Source organism: Felis catus, chromosome B1 (genome assembly GCF_018350175.1).
Source record: "Felis catus isolate Fca126 chromosome B1, F.catus_Fca126_mat1.0, whole genome shotgun sequence".
NCBI lineage: Eukaryota > Metazoa > Chordata > Mammalia > Carnivora > Felidae > Felis > Felis catus.
In genome coordinates this window covers 127,744,397-127,759,981 of record NC_058371.1, presented here as the reverse complement: position 1 = coordinate 127,759,981, position 15,585 = coordinate 127,744,397, and the positions used below count along the sequence as shown (strand labels likewise).

The window sequence follows — 15,585 nt, the reverse complement described above, 5'->3', positions numbered from 1 at the left end:
CAATTTAAAATGCTTTACTTTTTAGCTTTCCCAAAGTCATACTCAAGCTAAAGAGATGGATTTTCCCAGTAGTGTGAACTTTTACAAATACAATTAGAACAGAGAAAAAATTCGTTATTTAACAAAATGACATACTTTCCTAACAGCAAAATTCGATCATCCTTTGACCTAATTTTTTTTCTCTTTTCTGCTGTTGTTTTAATCACAGTTCCCATAGGCTTATTTTGAGTCCTTGACCTAATTATTTTCTTTGAATTTTCAGTGACCTTTTTATCACAAAGTAACTGTAAGTAAAAGAAAGTAAAAGTATAATTTTAAAATATATATACAAAATGATTCAGAATTTCTTGCAAATTAATTATTTCTATTAAGTAATTTTTACTAAGGCATATCAGAAAAATTGCAAATAATTTGAAGAATGTCAGGAAATTAATCTTCGTTGAGATTGTAGGAGCTCTGAAAATGAGGAGTGTAACTACTAGTATCAAAAACTTTAATAAAGTTTGTTAACCATGTTGTTAACCATATTAATATATATAATATGGTTATGGTGCATATCTATATGGTATATATATATTAGATAAAATTTAAGAAAATTAAAAGATAAAAGAATACATACTTTACTTTTAAATTCAATTTTTTTATTCCTTTTTTTTTTAAGAATGAAAGTTTTGGGGCATTTGGGTAACTCAGACAGTTAAGCATCTGACTCTTGATTTCCACTCAGGTCATGATCTCACGGTTTGTGAGATTGATCCTCGCACTGAATCAGGCCCTGAGCTGTCAGCACAGAGATCTAGTTCAACTATGTCTCTGTCTTTAATTCTTACAATACTACCAGACTATTTTTAAAGAAAGCCTTCTCAGGGCAGCTGGTGGCTCAGTGGGTTAAACATCCAACTTTGGCTCAGGTCATGATCTCATGGGTGGTGAGTTTGAGCCTCGCATAAGGCTGGGTGCTGACAGCTCAGAGCCCAGAGTTTGCCTCAGATGCTGTGTCTCCATCTCTCTCTGCCCCTTCCCTGCTCATGATCTCAATCTACCCCCCCCCACCTTCTGTCTCTCAAAATAAACATAAAATCAAAAAAATATATACATATGGAAATATATATATATATATATATATATATATATATATATATATATAGAAAGCCTCTCATACTTTTGTCATCTAGGAAGGAAGGCTTTTGAAGCTTTTCAACCAGCCTGATTTATGAACGTTTCCAAATGCTCTGGGGAGGAAAACAGGTGGCCCTCAGAATTGCAGCTGTTAATGAATGTCTTTGGGTCTGAGGGAGTCCAAGGTATTATTATCCAATAGGTCCATCTTTGCTATCTTAACTTTCATATTCTGACCTGAGTAACCTGTGAAGTTATGCTAAATATGAACCTATGCTGTGAAACAGTGCTAAGTACTTAAGTAATCTGTGAAACATATGGTAGATTCGAAATCAGTATGTAACTCTTTATAATGAACCAAGAAAGTCCTAACACATAACTCCAGGCCACCTTTTGAATTATGAACCACAGCTGTGCCACACAGCATTTATAGCCCCAACTCTAGTGACAGAAACACACCTTAGATCCATTTTATAATTCCTCATAAAAATTCAGTTCTCAAAAGAAATACCTACAGCAGTCTTCAGAATATATATATATATATATATATATTTTTTTTTTTTTCTTTTCTTTTTATCTGACTGGAGTTAAAGCAAGCCTTGACACATAATTTATTTAACAACATAGCAAAACTGATTCCTACTGTTGAACTTGGAATGGATATAAGAAATAATGAACAGGCAAATTCAATGATGTATTTCGGGATATAATTGGTAGCCTTTATTTAAGGCTGACTTTATCACTTGGAGATGGAAAAACAAACAAACAAGGTAGTAAAATCAAAATAGCATTTATGGTTACCAATCCCCAAAATTCAATTCTTGTACATAATAACCTATCATCCCAAATGGAAAATACATGTGATTGAAATAACTTATATATGGTTTGTGCAGGTTTAACTGAGGTACAAATAGCACCACTTTAATGTTGTATAAAGAAGTTTGCTTCAAATAAAAAACAATTTTTACACAATAGGCTTAAAATGGCTGTATTCTCTCTGAAACGATTTTGTCTTTCCTCCTATGGAAAGGTGCATATTTGTGAAGGAGTATCACCTGTAGACTGGCAGCACTGTTGTACTTTTCCTATTCCTAATAGTCTGCAGTGGAGCTCGGCTGCAAGCTCACTTAGAGTGAAGACCGGGTCTGCCTTGCTCAGTGAAGCAACTCCCGTCCTAGCACTGTGTCTGGTATATTTCAGGTGCTCAACAGCTTCAGTGGTTTTGTCAAAGTAACTGAATGGATATAGAATTAGTGTCAAGTCATGACACTCAGTTTCAGACCAGAGCTTTCTGTAAAGCAGTGGATCTCAAAATGATTCACTAAACCTGCAACACAGGCACCAGCTGGGAACTTGTTAGAAATGCACATTCCCAGACTCCAGGCCAGAACTTCTGAATCAGAAACTATTCGAGTGGGCCCAGAAATATGTTTAAAACGTCCTCCAGTTGATTCTAATGCATGAGATCCTTGAGAATCACCTATGTGAAGAATTCCCCAATACACTGTACACAGTGGCATCAAAGCTTTTTAGAATTAGGAGAATTCTAGACAACTCCTGTGGACAGATTGTGAATAATTTTCATTTCTCAAGAACTTTTTCATTTAACTATATAGCAACTATTCTCTATTCATGGGTAGTAAATGGTGTGTTTTATGTAGGAAGGCTGAATAAGTTTGAGTTACTGGTACAGATCCTGAGACAAGAACATGGGTGCAGATGATTTACCATGATGGTCCCAAAATGCGCCAGTGAGGAATTGGTAAACGTGAAAGAAAGAGAAAAGCCAGTCAAGAATGTGTTACAAGGAATGGATCGCAAATATGCACAAATGGGGCGCAATCCTGTGGGGAATCTTCTGAGAAACTGTTTGGAATATGTCTCAGAATCACCCCTATTGGGAGACAGGGGCATTTATCCACTTTTTCCCATCCCCATTGGCTGAGAGTTGATCTCCAGAGATGCTAACATACCCCCACTTCTAGGTCATGTTTTTGTGTGTGGCCAAATGATGCTAGAAAAAAGTCCTCTGGCAGAGAAGATAAGAGGTACATATTTTGAGGTGGCACATGTCAATATTCTGGAAGCTCTTTTCACCTGCAGCTGCAGGGCAGTTCACATGGGCTGAGCGGGTGTGGGGCAGAGTAACCTTCTAACATCTACAGTAACCTTATGGGGCAAAGTAACCTTCTAATAGCATAATTTAAATCCGGTCCACAATACTTATTTAATGTCTGTTATGAGTCAGGTACAGAGTTGTTGGGAATATATAATAAATAAAACATCGTCCCTGCCTCAAGAAACATTTACTATGGTAGATAATGTAGACAAATAAAAAAATATATATAATCAGATCTGTTCAGTGATTGTGGTTCATATCCACATTTTATAAGAGGAGTTTATGGTGGGAAAGCTGTAGTGATCATGGAAAACTTTTTAGAGATGATGAGGATAATTATACCTAAAAGATACATAGAGGCAAGACAAATAAAGAGGAGTGGGTGAGTTGGGGACAGAAGACAGGCTGATCACTATGTAAATGGGAGGAAAAGGAGAAAGCAATCACAGGAGATATTTGACAAGATTGTCTGTAAAAGTCATTTGAGAGGTCATATGTTAAGTGACAGGAAATCTATCGTCCCAAAGGTGGTAAATGGAGAGATGTGGAAAGCACGGAGTATGTAAATAACTGTTGTTGCAGGTCCCCTAAGGAAGAAGGAGGAAAAAGACCCAGCGCTCTATTGAAATGATAGAAGACTCCAGTGTCTTCTTTGGAGGAAGAGTGCCTATTTTACTATCAAGAGAGGAGAGGAGTGAAGTGGAGACAGTGTTTATTCATTTTTAAAACAGGAAAAATAGCAGTTACCTTCACGGGGTTGACATAAGACCTAAAGGGTGAAAGATGTTATAATGTTTACCATTGTTTCACATAGATAATTACAAACCCCCAAAATGTTAGCTGTTATTATATATATATATATATACATATATATATATATTTCAGATATTCAGATATATATATTTCAGATATTCAGATATATATATTTCAGATATTATATATATATATATATGTATATATGTATATGTTTTTTTTTAAGATGGGCAGGAACTTGGGGGCTTGAAACCATTTCTGCCTATGGATTTTTATTCATTATTTATTTAAATAGGAGAAACATGGCTTGTGAAGTTGTTAGGGAAATGGACTAGTGGAGCTGGCTGAAGGTCGAATTCTTCACTGCCATGGGGAATGCGGAAGAGCAAAACTGACTACGTATACACGTAGAAGAATCACTAGATAGAATTAAATGTCCAGTAAGGGTTGGAAGACTTGAATTTGCAGTAACACTAAATCAGGCATTTCTGTGATCCCTTACTAGGAAAGGTGGAACAATGTCAGTGGCATTCAGGGTAACTCTAGTCATTTTGTAGAAGTTGTGCAATTACAAGCACTGACAGGTAAGCATACATGTAAACAATATTAAAAAAAAATAAAAAATAATTTATCAAGGGGTTTAAGATCAATGAAAATTTGAAACTGTGTCAGATGATTTTGAATATTCTTGCCTTCTGTGATCATAGCATAGGGTCCTTTGTCAAACTCTGTAATTCTGTTCTACAAATGACATTTTGTTTGAGCAGTTAACAGTTGGTGCCTCAGTTTCAACTGACATTTTGTTACTAAACACAGTTCTAACACCATAAGGTGATTTGTCAGTGGTAAGAAAAAGATGGTTTATATTTCACCATAGTGAAATAGCACAGACGGGAGAGTCAATTGCTTGAAATTCTGGAAAGTGTCCATGCTGTCAAGTCCCACACCATTGAAAACATTTTTTTTATAGTAGGCCACAAGGTATATTTTTTATGAAAGAAACTAGAGGAGAAATTCAGAAACCCCAGAAAGCGTGAATCTTGTTTTGATTCTATAAAATATTCAAGGATGGTACTTCCAATGAGCTTAACTATCTTGAGAGTGACCAAAATAATTAGTTTAGGACTATGGCCATGGGAGTTCGCATTTTGCATTTCCTTATTTTCTTTTGGGTACTTTGTATATTGAAATTAATAAATACCTTTTGAATACTTTTCTCCCCCCTGCAAAGTCTTTTGAGTTTAGAATCATCAACATTTTAGACCACTCTTGATATTCTAGAAAGCAGAGTCACTGTGAAATATTAGAAAAGCCCAAGGATAACAGAAATATTGAACTAAGAATGTCTTTTAATGAGTAATACTTCCACAGTGGCTTCATCAATGATGAGTTATTGGTAACCCAGCATATGGCAAAGTTACACAAAGAAAAGTAGAAAACTGATTAGCTAGCTGCAGAAATTAGATGTTTAATGGCCTTATTGCCTCATTGCCACAATAAGAAGCATTGTACATTTTCTCTTCTAGAAGCTTTTGACCCTTCATCTGTGGTGATAATCAAAAGTTCTGTTATGAAGAGAGGGCAGGACCAGATAATGTTTCTCTGATTAAGCAATAACTGCACTGTGTGTGTGTGTGTGTGTATGTGTGTATGATGTTATATATAATGTTGGTCAGTTAATCAGTACAGCAAGCTACTCACATTCTAAAAGAATATGGGAATTAAGAGTAACTTAAAGAAAAACAAATTTTCTTATACTGCTTCAAGGAAAAGGTCATGGAGTAGAATGGTGGGTAAAATCATCTACGTTCTCAAATTTTTCTATGGTTAATTCTCTTTCACAGGTGCACAGTAAATACAAATACATTATACAATGGAGTTTAAATACCTAAAACACCAGGGTGTATCATACAATGTTACACAACATTCACTTTAACTGTAATTGTTTTCATTTTGAAGAAAGATAATGGTTTCTGAAGCTTGGATAAAGAAGGCTATGAAAATATTATATAGGAAAGATGTTTACTAACTATTGATCCTGGCTTACGCACCCAGCTTTATGACATGGGTTCAGTTTCTTCAGTTTCTTATGTAAGGTGGACATAAATGTGGTGGTTACATCATAAGGATATAGTGAACATTAAATAAGTTATCGTATGTGTAAAACCAGTTTGTGCCTGGCATATAATAAGCGCTCAGTAAGTATTCGCTTTTATTATTATAGATACACTGTAAATAGCATTAAATAAACATTACTGAATTGGATAAATGTACCTAATTAGTGTTAAAAATCCTGCAGTAACCTGAGTGAAGGGAGAGAGGTTAACAAAGGAAAGAGATTCGTATTTTTGATTAGTTACAATGTTCCAGGTGTTTTAGATACATTCATCTATTTAAACCTCACTATCTGTGAAAAAAGCATTGTTCCTATAATCAGGAAACTGAGACTCAAAGTCAGTAATATCCCTGAATATCAGTAAGGTGATCTGGTATTTGAACTCAAGCCTCGTTATTCAGATTTTATGTTTTTTTTTTCCTGATACCACATACCCTCCAAGTGCTGAGGTTTTTGACCTTAGAAATTTTGAATATAATTCCATACTTCATTACCACATAAATAGTCAAGTTCTCTTCATTTGAGAAAATGTGAAGAAAGTTTCTATTCATTTAATGTTTTTAAAAAATTAAAGCCCATCCAGTGGCTTTCTTCCAATACAAGTTTATCAAATGGTTTAGCCCTAGGGGAATTAGGGATATCCATGATATATAAACATGAGTTAGGGCTATATAGTTGTCTTTTTTCCACAAACAACATTTAGTGAAAATCTGCCTTGTGCCTGGCAGCAAATTTTTACTGAATCTCAACTATACAGCACTGATTATTCCAAGGGTAGAAACCAGTGATCAAAATGAAATTCTTAGCAATGAAATTTATATCCCTAGTGCACAGAAAGAGGCAGTGAGTGTGTGTGTGTGTGTGTGTGTGTGTGTGTGTGTGTGTGTCCTGTGGGATAAGTGCATGGGGGAGCAAGAGTGAGTGATTAGAGAAGTCGCGCCTGATGAAGTGAGATGTATGCAGAGGCCCACATGAAGTGCAGAGGGTGTGTGTATGCACCTGTCTCCCTCTGGGAAGAGCAATTCAGGAGGCAAAGCAAGGGCAAGAACAGGACTGTACCGGAGGGCCAGCAAGGAAGCCAATCCAGCTGAAGAAGAGGGCATAAGGGGAATATAAAACACAACTCAGCTCTCACAGTCTCTTACATAGCTAAACACAATTTAATTAAGGATGGATAAAGTTTCGTTCAGAGCACTAGATTAGCACAGCTTGGGGACATCCTTCCTGGGGTTAGGGAAGGTTAAGGGTTGGGAAAGGATTTGACATTTACTTCAGTCTGCTTTTTGAGAAACAAACGCTTTGTGGAGGAGAGAAGATAGAGAGGAGATCAAAAGGAACCCAGGGGGAAAAAAAGGCAAAGCATGGAAGTTCACAGTGGTGAAAAGCCTGTATATTACATTTTCATGTGATCCATAGACTTCTCTATAAGAAACTGTTTCCCCCTTTATTTGCTTCAAGATAACAAGAAAGCTGCATTTCATAAATCCCAGCAATTAAGTGTCAATGTGTCCCCAAATCATCATTTTAAATCAAGTAAGAACTTGTATTATTTTGTTTTCCAGCTATACTTAGGAATCAATTTACTCTGTCAAGGATCAATTTAGCTATCAAAAAACAAACACAGTTAAAAAAATTTTTGAATGTAATTCCCTTGTTGTGCCAAAGGTTAACATATTAGCATGTAGTAAAACAGGCACAGCAAAGGACAAATAGTCTCTCAACAAACACTACTTTTCCTAATTGATTTGGGATAAGTACTTCTTAATCACTATAGCAGAACATCTAAAAGAACACCAATGCAAGCAAACATTCAGAAAGATTTAAAGTTATACAGTGATCCCTGCACTGGAAACAATTGTCACATCTTTATTTACATCCTCATCAGACAAAGTGTTGAAATCATGAATTCACTTTTAATCATTGTTCAATTTCAATTCAGTAATTTAGGACACGGGAAGACCAGTCTATGTCATAGGATGAATGAAGATTCTCTATTTTGTGTGTGTGTGTGTTGGTACCCATCTTTCCACATTAAGAAGCATAGCAGGTAGCATACTGTTGGCCAAATCTCAGCAGTGGCATGTTTCCATCTCCCAGGGGGTGTGGGAAGACCCAACTGCACAGCAGTAACAATAATTCTAGCATATCCGTTTATGAAATAACTTTGGCAGTAATGGCAAGAGGATTTGGATGAAAGTGTATTTGTGGTCTTCCAGCTGGAAGATCAGAGCAGAGATTCTAAAGCAAAAGGCACAGAGTGGGATGGCAGATAGTAGCTGCTTGGATAAGAACAGAAGAGAGTTGGGGACCCATGCTGAGCTCAAGGGGAAATGCAAACAAGACAGTCATTTCACAATATCCCCATGTTACCCAATATCAGTTCGAGGGATTACCGATGCCATCTGCTGGATATATTTGGGATTTTAAAATGGAATCTACACAAGTAGTAATACCCCAGTGTCTTCCTGTACTGTGGCTTTGGAGGTTCTAGTGAGAAGAAAAATGAAAATCAACCTATCTACAAAAGAAAAAAAAAAAAGCAAAAGAAATGAATCCCAGGTTTACTGTACCTTAAGATGGCTAGAGTTTTGTCTTTTCACTCTGCATTTTGGAGAATTAGAGTATTAATTGCATTTTTTTAGAACTTTGTGTCATGCATTTTAGTCATACATGACCCTCAGGACACTGGATGTTTGCACTGTAAATCCATTGATCTCTTCCTAAGAATACTACTATATCTGTAAACTTTATATACATTTCCTTTTATACTTTATTGGAGTATAACTGTTTTGGTTTATCTTATTTTATTTAATTAGGAAGGGAAAATGATTAAAAGGAGAAAAGAATCACTGTTTTCCTAAAGCTATGACATATGCATTTAAGTTTTATATAATAGATGATAATTTGACTTTTGTTTTTGTATTTGTTATCATTTTATAGACAATGTCCTCTGTTCATCACACTCTCTGTAGGATTATTTTAAGACCATGATGTTAAAGTTACAAAATTCCTCATGGTGCTTCAATAAAATTTTAGGACTCTTAGGAATACATGGCTAACTTAACTGCATATTCTAGTCTACATTTCCCCAAAAGTACTAATCCCATAGGATTTATAGTAGGAAAAATGGTTTCCATGATCAAATTATTTTGGAAGATGCTACATCCCAAATATCTTCTCCTGGAATTTCATAAAGAATATTAATTACAATGGAGGAGTTGGTATTTATTGAGTTTGCCATTGTTACATTGAATCTTAATTATGATTTTATTATGTAGGCACTAGCATTAACTCTAGTAACAAATGAGGAAACTGAGGCTTATGGGGTTGGTAAGTTGCTCAAAGTCACATTGGAAGCAAATGGAGGCATTGACTCTTTTACTTTAGAGCTCATGCTCGTAAGTCTGAAGCCATATGTCCCAACATATTAATAAATAAAAACAATATTACATCTTAATAAAAATTTTATGTCAATTATATTTCAATATGTATATGAACCTGCTTAAAGCTTTGAGGAGTCATACGGTAATGACATCTATTTAATTTGGTCAACCTAGCATTTCTAAATCTACCTGCTATAGAACACTTAGGAATTTTAACAGAAATATCATCCCATGGAATACCATTCCAGAAATACTGATATAAGCTATAACATTGCTAGAGATGAGGAGCCAGGAGGGGAGTAGCTCTTTAATATTTCTCTGGTACCTTGTTCCAGCATAGCTGTTGGTGTCCTTCCCCAAGCATGTTTCCACCTGACAATTCAGAATAGACAGGAATAGAAAGTAAACACCTGATATTTTTGCTGTTGCAGATGCACAGAGCATTGGAACCCTTTGCATAAATGTGTAATATTTAGTACATCCTGCAAAAGGAACAAGTTTAATTTAGTTAAGCCACAAGGTTGAGTGAAAAACAGCATGCTGCTGTTATTGTTTAGTCAATTAAATTGTCCTCTGTGCTCTGAAGAACCGTTCCACATTTATAACCAGTGAGAAACACGCTCTGGCAATTTCTTTGCTTCCGATTGTCTTATATTTAGCACATCTAAAGATCTGAGGACAAATGATGGAAGACATGGTGATAAATTGTCAGGCTTTTCTAAAGATTCAGAAGTTCTAAAGTTCCTGCCAGTGACAGATGGTCTGTCCTTACTCATCGCTTGTCTTCCTGACAGGGCTTGATTTTTTTCCCCCTTTTTTGCTCAATTCCCTTAAAGTAAGCTCAGCTTCCTGGGAGACAGGGTAATCTCATTTGTTATAACTATGTTACCTTGCATCAGTATGGAAACAACTCTCTATGTAAACAGGCGCCATGCACCTTTACATTATTAACACATGTATTAACACATAATGTACGTGTATAGTGATAAGAGAGCAGCATGGGGTAAGAGGAGAAGAAACAGTTTACAAAGGAAAATCCATACTTCCTTTCTGTTATTTTGATAACCAAACATACAGGAGTTTCCATTGGATAGTTTTTTTCTTGCTGACTTGCCCAAGCATAATGCTGATTCCATAGCCCAAGCATAATGTGATCTTTTCAGGAGTGTTTATCACTTATCACTATATATCACTATATATATATATATATATGTATATATGTGTATATATATGTATATGTATGTATGTATATGTATATATGTACATGTACAAATACATATGTATATATACATGTATGTATGAATATATGTATATGTATGTATATATGTACATATGTGTATATATGTACATGTGTGTGTGTGAGTGTGTGTATTATTTTTAGGATATTCAATATTTCATAGCAATCTATTTTTTTTGGAATTTTGGATAAAAAATACAATTAGTGTTTACTAACTTGCTAGACACTTGTGAGAATCCACAGAATGAGAACACATAACTATAACAATGATGTACTCAGTTATAAAATAGATTCCCAGTGAAAAAAGAAAAAAAAATCAATCAATTTCTTAATCCCTTTCATTGGTTTCAATATGTTTACTGCCACAAAAGGAAATGAGATACTTAGGTAAGGAAAATGGGGAAAGAAAACAATTTTCACTATTTGAGTTCTAACATAACTGTGGAAATAAATAAAAAGGCTTAAAAAATCCTAAAGTATCTTATAATCACTTCTTAATCCTATATCCAGAAGTAATTCAGTTCTTCAAGTTAATAATGACACTAGTCTGATACAGTGTAACTTGAACTGAAGTGTATCAAGTGGAAAGGGATTAATACTACTAAAAAAATAGAAAAATTATCAGATGAATTGATTTGGGATTTACAGTAGTTAGTTGTCATCTGTTATACACACCAATAGCTGAGAGTTTCTTTTTTATTTAAATATGTCTCTTCTAAGAATGTTCATTATATGTTAGCTCAGTGTGATAATATGTGAAAAGCATAAACAACATTCCCACTCCTTTCTATGTTTTATTTTAACTCTATTGTATTTTACCTTTCACACACACACACACACACACACACACACACACACACACACATTATATACAATTGTAGGTATAGTAGTAGATTTTGTGTATATATACACAAACACACACTGTATACTAGTATAGTTATAGTAGTAGATCTTATTTTATCTGTTTATATACCTATTCTAGTCATATAAGTAAAAGAACTCAAAGCCTACCAGGTTTTCAAAGTCTAGGCTACTAAACTGCCTGTCCTCTTTTTATCCCTTCCATTACAGATATCAGTTACCTTTTTAATCAGTGACTTTTTCACATTGTTTACTTTTAGTAACATTCAGTCATTAAAAAAATGAGAGAACTCTTGTCAATTCCTTGTTTATCCAAGAAGATGTTAACCTAAACCTAAGAAAAGTATGTTTCTCCTTTAGTGGCCCTTAACTCAGATAATGAGTGAAAGCATTAACATTTTGTGTACAACGTAGCAATAAAAAAGTTTCAAAGTTTCTTTATAAAATGGTGCCACAGTGATACTTAGATTTTAGCTGTGTATATATGTATATTTTGGTATGTAATGAAAGGGATGAGACATGTCTACCTTTGTATTCTTAAGAATCTTTCTGGTATTATTTGTTTTCCTTCCCCAAAGAAAACTGGGCTCATAAAAAAAAAAGTCCTGAACATTCAACATTTATGAAAAGGTCAACAAATATTGCATGGTTTTGAAATATTATATGCCTTTATAAAATCACAGAATTTAAAATTACTCTAATTAGCTATTTATTAAAGTTTATTAAGGTTAGAAAAAGGTACATAGCTAAGATTAACAAAAATGCATTGCATTTAGATAAATAGGCTAAATTACTCTAACAAGTAGACCCAAAGTGTGATGTTTCAAGAGGCTTATTTCGGGGTTAGCACAATACCACATTAAGTAGTAGTGGAGGAGTATGGTCTGCTCCATGAATGCAAGTTATTGTAGTAAATGATTTCTTTCTTTATCTGCAGTAATGTGCTAATAATCTTTCTTCTTGTTTCCAATTTATACTGTGGCATGTCTGATGTATTCATGCTCATGAGTGAAATTTAAAGACGAGTGAAAGAAGATTATCTCCCTGCCGATCCTAAGCAAGGGAAGGTGGTATAGTGAATAGAATCATGGCCTTAGATGACATATTTGCTTTTCTCCTTTACTGAAACACAAGACTGAGCCTGTACCTCTACATGTTTCATGCTTTGCCTGAAAGCTATTTCAGGTCAGAGTGTGGAAATGAGTAAATTTTATGGTCTAGACAAATTATCAGTGAGTTACCATCGTAATCCTTACCCTCTCCCTCTTTCACAAAATGCTGTTGTATGAGACAACTTTTCACTTAAAAAGGTCTACAAGTTAATGCAGAATTCTTATAACCCAAATGTTGCTTAATCTGCCCAAGCTGAGTCATCTCTTCATTCTACTACTGACATTGCTTCAATAGTACTTTCAGTCTACATTGTGGCTTTCATTTCTTTTTTTTTTCTGATTTCTTGCTGTTTCCAAATTTTAGTTATTCTTTTTTTTAGTCATGGATTTTTTTAAAAAATGCATTTCTATCTTATCCAGAGAACTACTTTTCTTGTATCAGTCTCTGGTTTGTATTTCTCTAAATTCTTATGGAGTTCTTGCTTACTTTCTAACATATTTTTATTGCTAATAAATTAATGATGGTTTGTCTAAGATGGTAAAGAAATATAATCATAAAATTAGAGATAGATGTTGTCATTATTGCTATAAAGTGATTTTTTAGTAAAACCGAAAACTGCAGTCACATTTTCCACATTGTTTCACATGTCAATTGAAAATATATGTATTTCAAAATATGATAATCATGATATAACTTAAAAATAAATAATATATCTTCACTTCTATGGTAATGTATCATCTATATAGTCCAGTAAAGTCATAGGGACTGATGTGACACATATGGAAATAGTACAAAATTTATACTAAAATTAAAAGAGAAAATGAAGATTCTGAGAATAACTGTATCCTTTCTGAAAACATTGAATCATACAGGAAATATATTTCCAATTGTTTCTTCATGATTCACTGCAACTTTCAACAGTCATTTCTCAGTTGGTCCAAGAACGAGGAAAAAACAATCACCATATTATAACAATTTCTTGGTAGTTTTTAGAAGCCATCTTTGCTTAAAACCCAATCCTGGGGGGCACCTGGGTGAGTCAGTCGGTTAAGTGCCCAGCTTTGGCTTAGGTCATGATCTCACAACTCCTGAGTTTGAGCCCTGTATCAGGCTCTGTGCTGACAGCTTAGAGCCTGGAGCCTGCTTTGGATTCAGTGTCTCCCTCTCTCTCTGCCCCTTCCTCTGCTCCTGTTCTGTCTCTCAAAAGTAAATAAACATTTAAAAAAAATTTAAAATAACCTTTGGGTATTATTGCTGAAAATATCAGCAATATCTCTTACAAAACAGCCTCACCTATTATATGCCTGTATGCCCCATGGCATGAATCATAACAACATGCCTTAAAATATGTATAAAATCGGATAGAGTGGAAACAGATATGAAAGCTACCTCTACTATACACACCCCATCCCCACACACACATACCCACACACACACTCTAGCTATGTGTTTACTTTTTTAGTCCAAGCCAAGCTTGGACTTACTTTTTAGTCCAGCTTACTTTTTTAGTCCAAGCTTACTTTTTTAGTCCAAGCCAAGGACCATTTAGAATCAATTAATCCAAAGTTTGTCAGCCAAGATTTCTACCTATATATTGTTTGCTTTTCCATTTACATAAATTTTGTTTGTTTGTTATTACCCAGCTAAAAGCTACTGAAGTTACCCACCCATAACTTAATGCTAATATAATGTTTATTGCTTTTAGTTTTTACATTCAGGTTATTTTATAATTGAATCTCCTTAGGGAGATTCAGCACAAAGTTTTTCAGCACAAAGTTTTTCAGAACATGGAGCAGTTTACTTTAAGAAAATGGCAAACATATACACAGGGAAATAGAAAAAGATAAGAATGTTAAGTTAGAGCCAGATTGTGGAGGGTTATGTACTTAGATAGAAAGCCATAAAAGCTGATTTGGAAGAGGAAATGTGATCTGAACTACACTCGCAGTTAAATCACTGTATAGCATTATTTATTTTTTTTTCTAGGCTTTTGATGAATTGATTTTCAAACTTAATTAGCAAGCCTACAGTGCTAATAGTACATGTTGAACACAAATGCTTCTATAATGTTTTGCTAAGTTTTCCATCTTTAATTAACAACAAAGACCTTTGTAATATATGATATTTTTGTTTTGTTTTGTTTTGTTCGCCATTTGCAAAGTATGTTCAGTTGGTTTGGTTTGGTTTTCACTGTTAATGCTGACTGATAGCTGGTTTGTTTTCTATTCTAGGTTGTGGAGACTAATTTGGTTGCTTTTGACTGTCACTGGATCATTATAAATGAGGTAACACCAACTGAACCTTATTGTCAACTCTGGGTCCTGTTTTCATGTATTTAGTCACAGCATTTCCTATGGCCTTGGAGTTCTAAGAGGAAACAGAACACAAAGTAAACTTTCAGCTTCCTGAGTGGATGCTAACTAAAAATAGAGTAAGGAGTTTTCAAAAAATTATAAATGGTTTTGAATGAATAAAATAAATGGAGATCATCTTCCCACTGAGTATCTTTTAGTCTTTTCCATTGGCATACACTGCTTGCTTTGGGAAATCATCTTTATAAAAAGTACAGTTCTTTGTGAACAAACTGAATTCCTCCCAGTGGAGTGCCTGTGCTCCATTTATATTTTAATGTTGTTTCTAGAACTTTTATATCCCACCCCCCTCACACGAGGATTAAATAGTTCAGCAGATGAATATGAATAAATAAAAATAGATATTTTTCTTTTCACAATGAAATACAACGATTTTAAAATCCATCAAGTTGTCAAGTTCCTCATGAAAGCTTATTGATTTTTGTAAAGACAATACATAAGATTAAAAATATATTATAACATGAGAACTCTGTGAGATAGATTGTTCCATTGGCACCTGCCAATCAGAAATG

At 34.5% G+C, this 15,585-nt stretch overlaps 1 protein-coding gene across 2 annotated transcripts in view; it reads left to right on the top strand.

Moving 5' to 3' along the window:
* The window catches only part of GRID2 (glutamate ionotropic receptor delta type subunit 2), a 1,434,457-nt gene that overhangs the window by 850,314 nt on the left and 568,558 nt on the right, over nucleotides 1–15,585 (top strand). For both annotated transcript variants that reach the window (XM_019829242.2, XM_045056096.1), the window contains exon 5: nucleotides 14,933–14,986. In XM_019829242.2, the coding sequence (XP_019684801.1) occupies nucleotides 14,933–14,986 (54 nt within the window). The remainder of the gene's footprint in view (nucleotides 1–14,932; nucleotides 14,987–15,585) is intronic.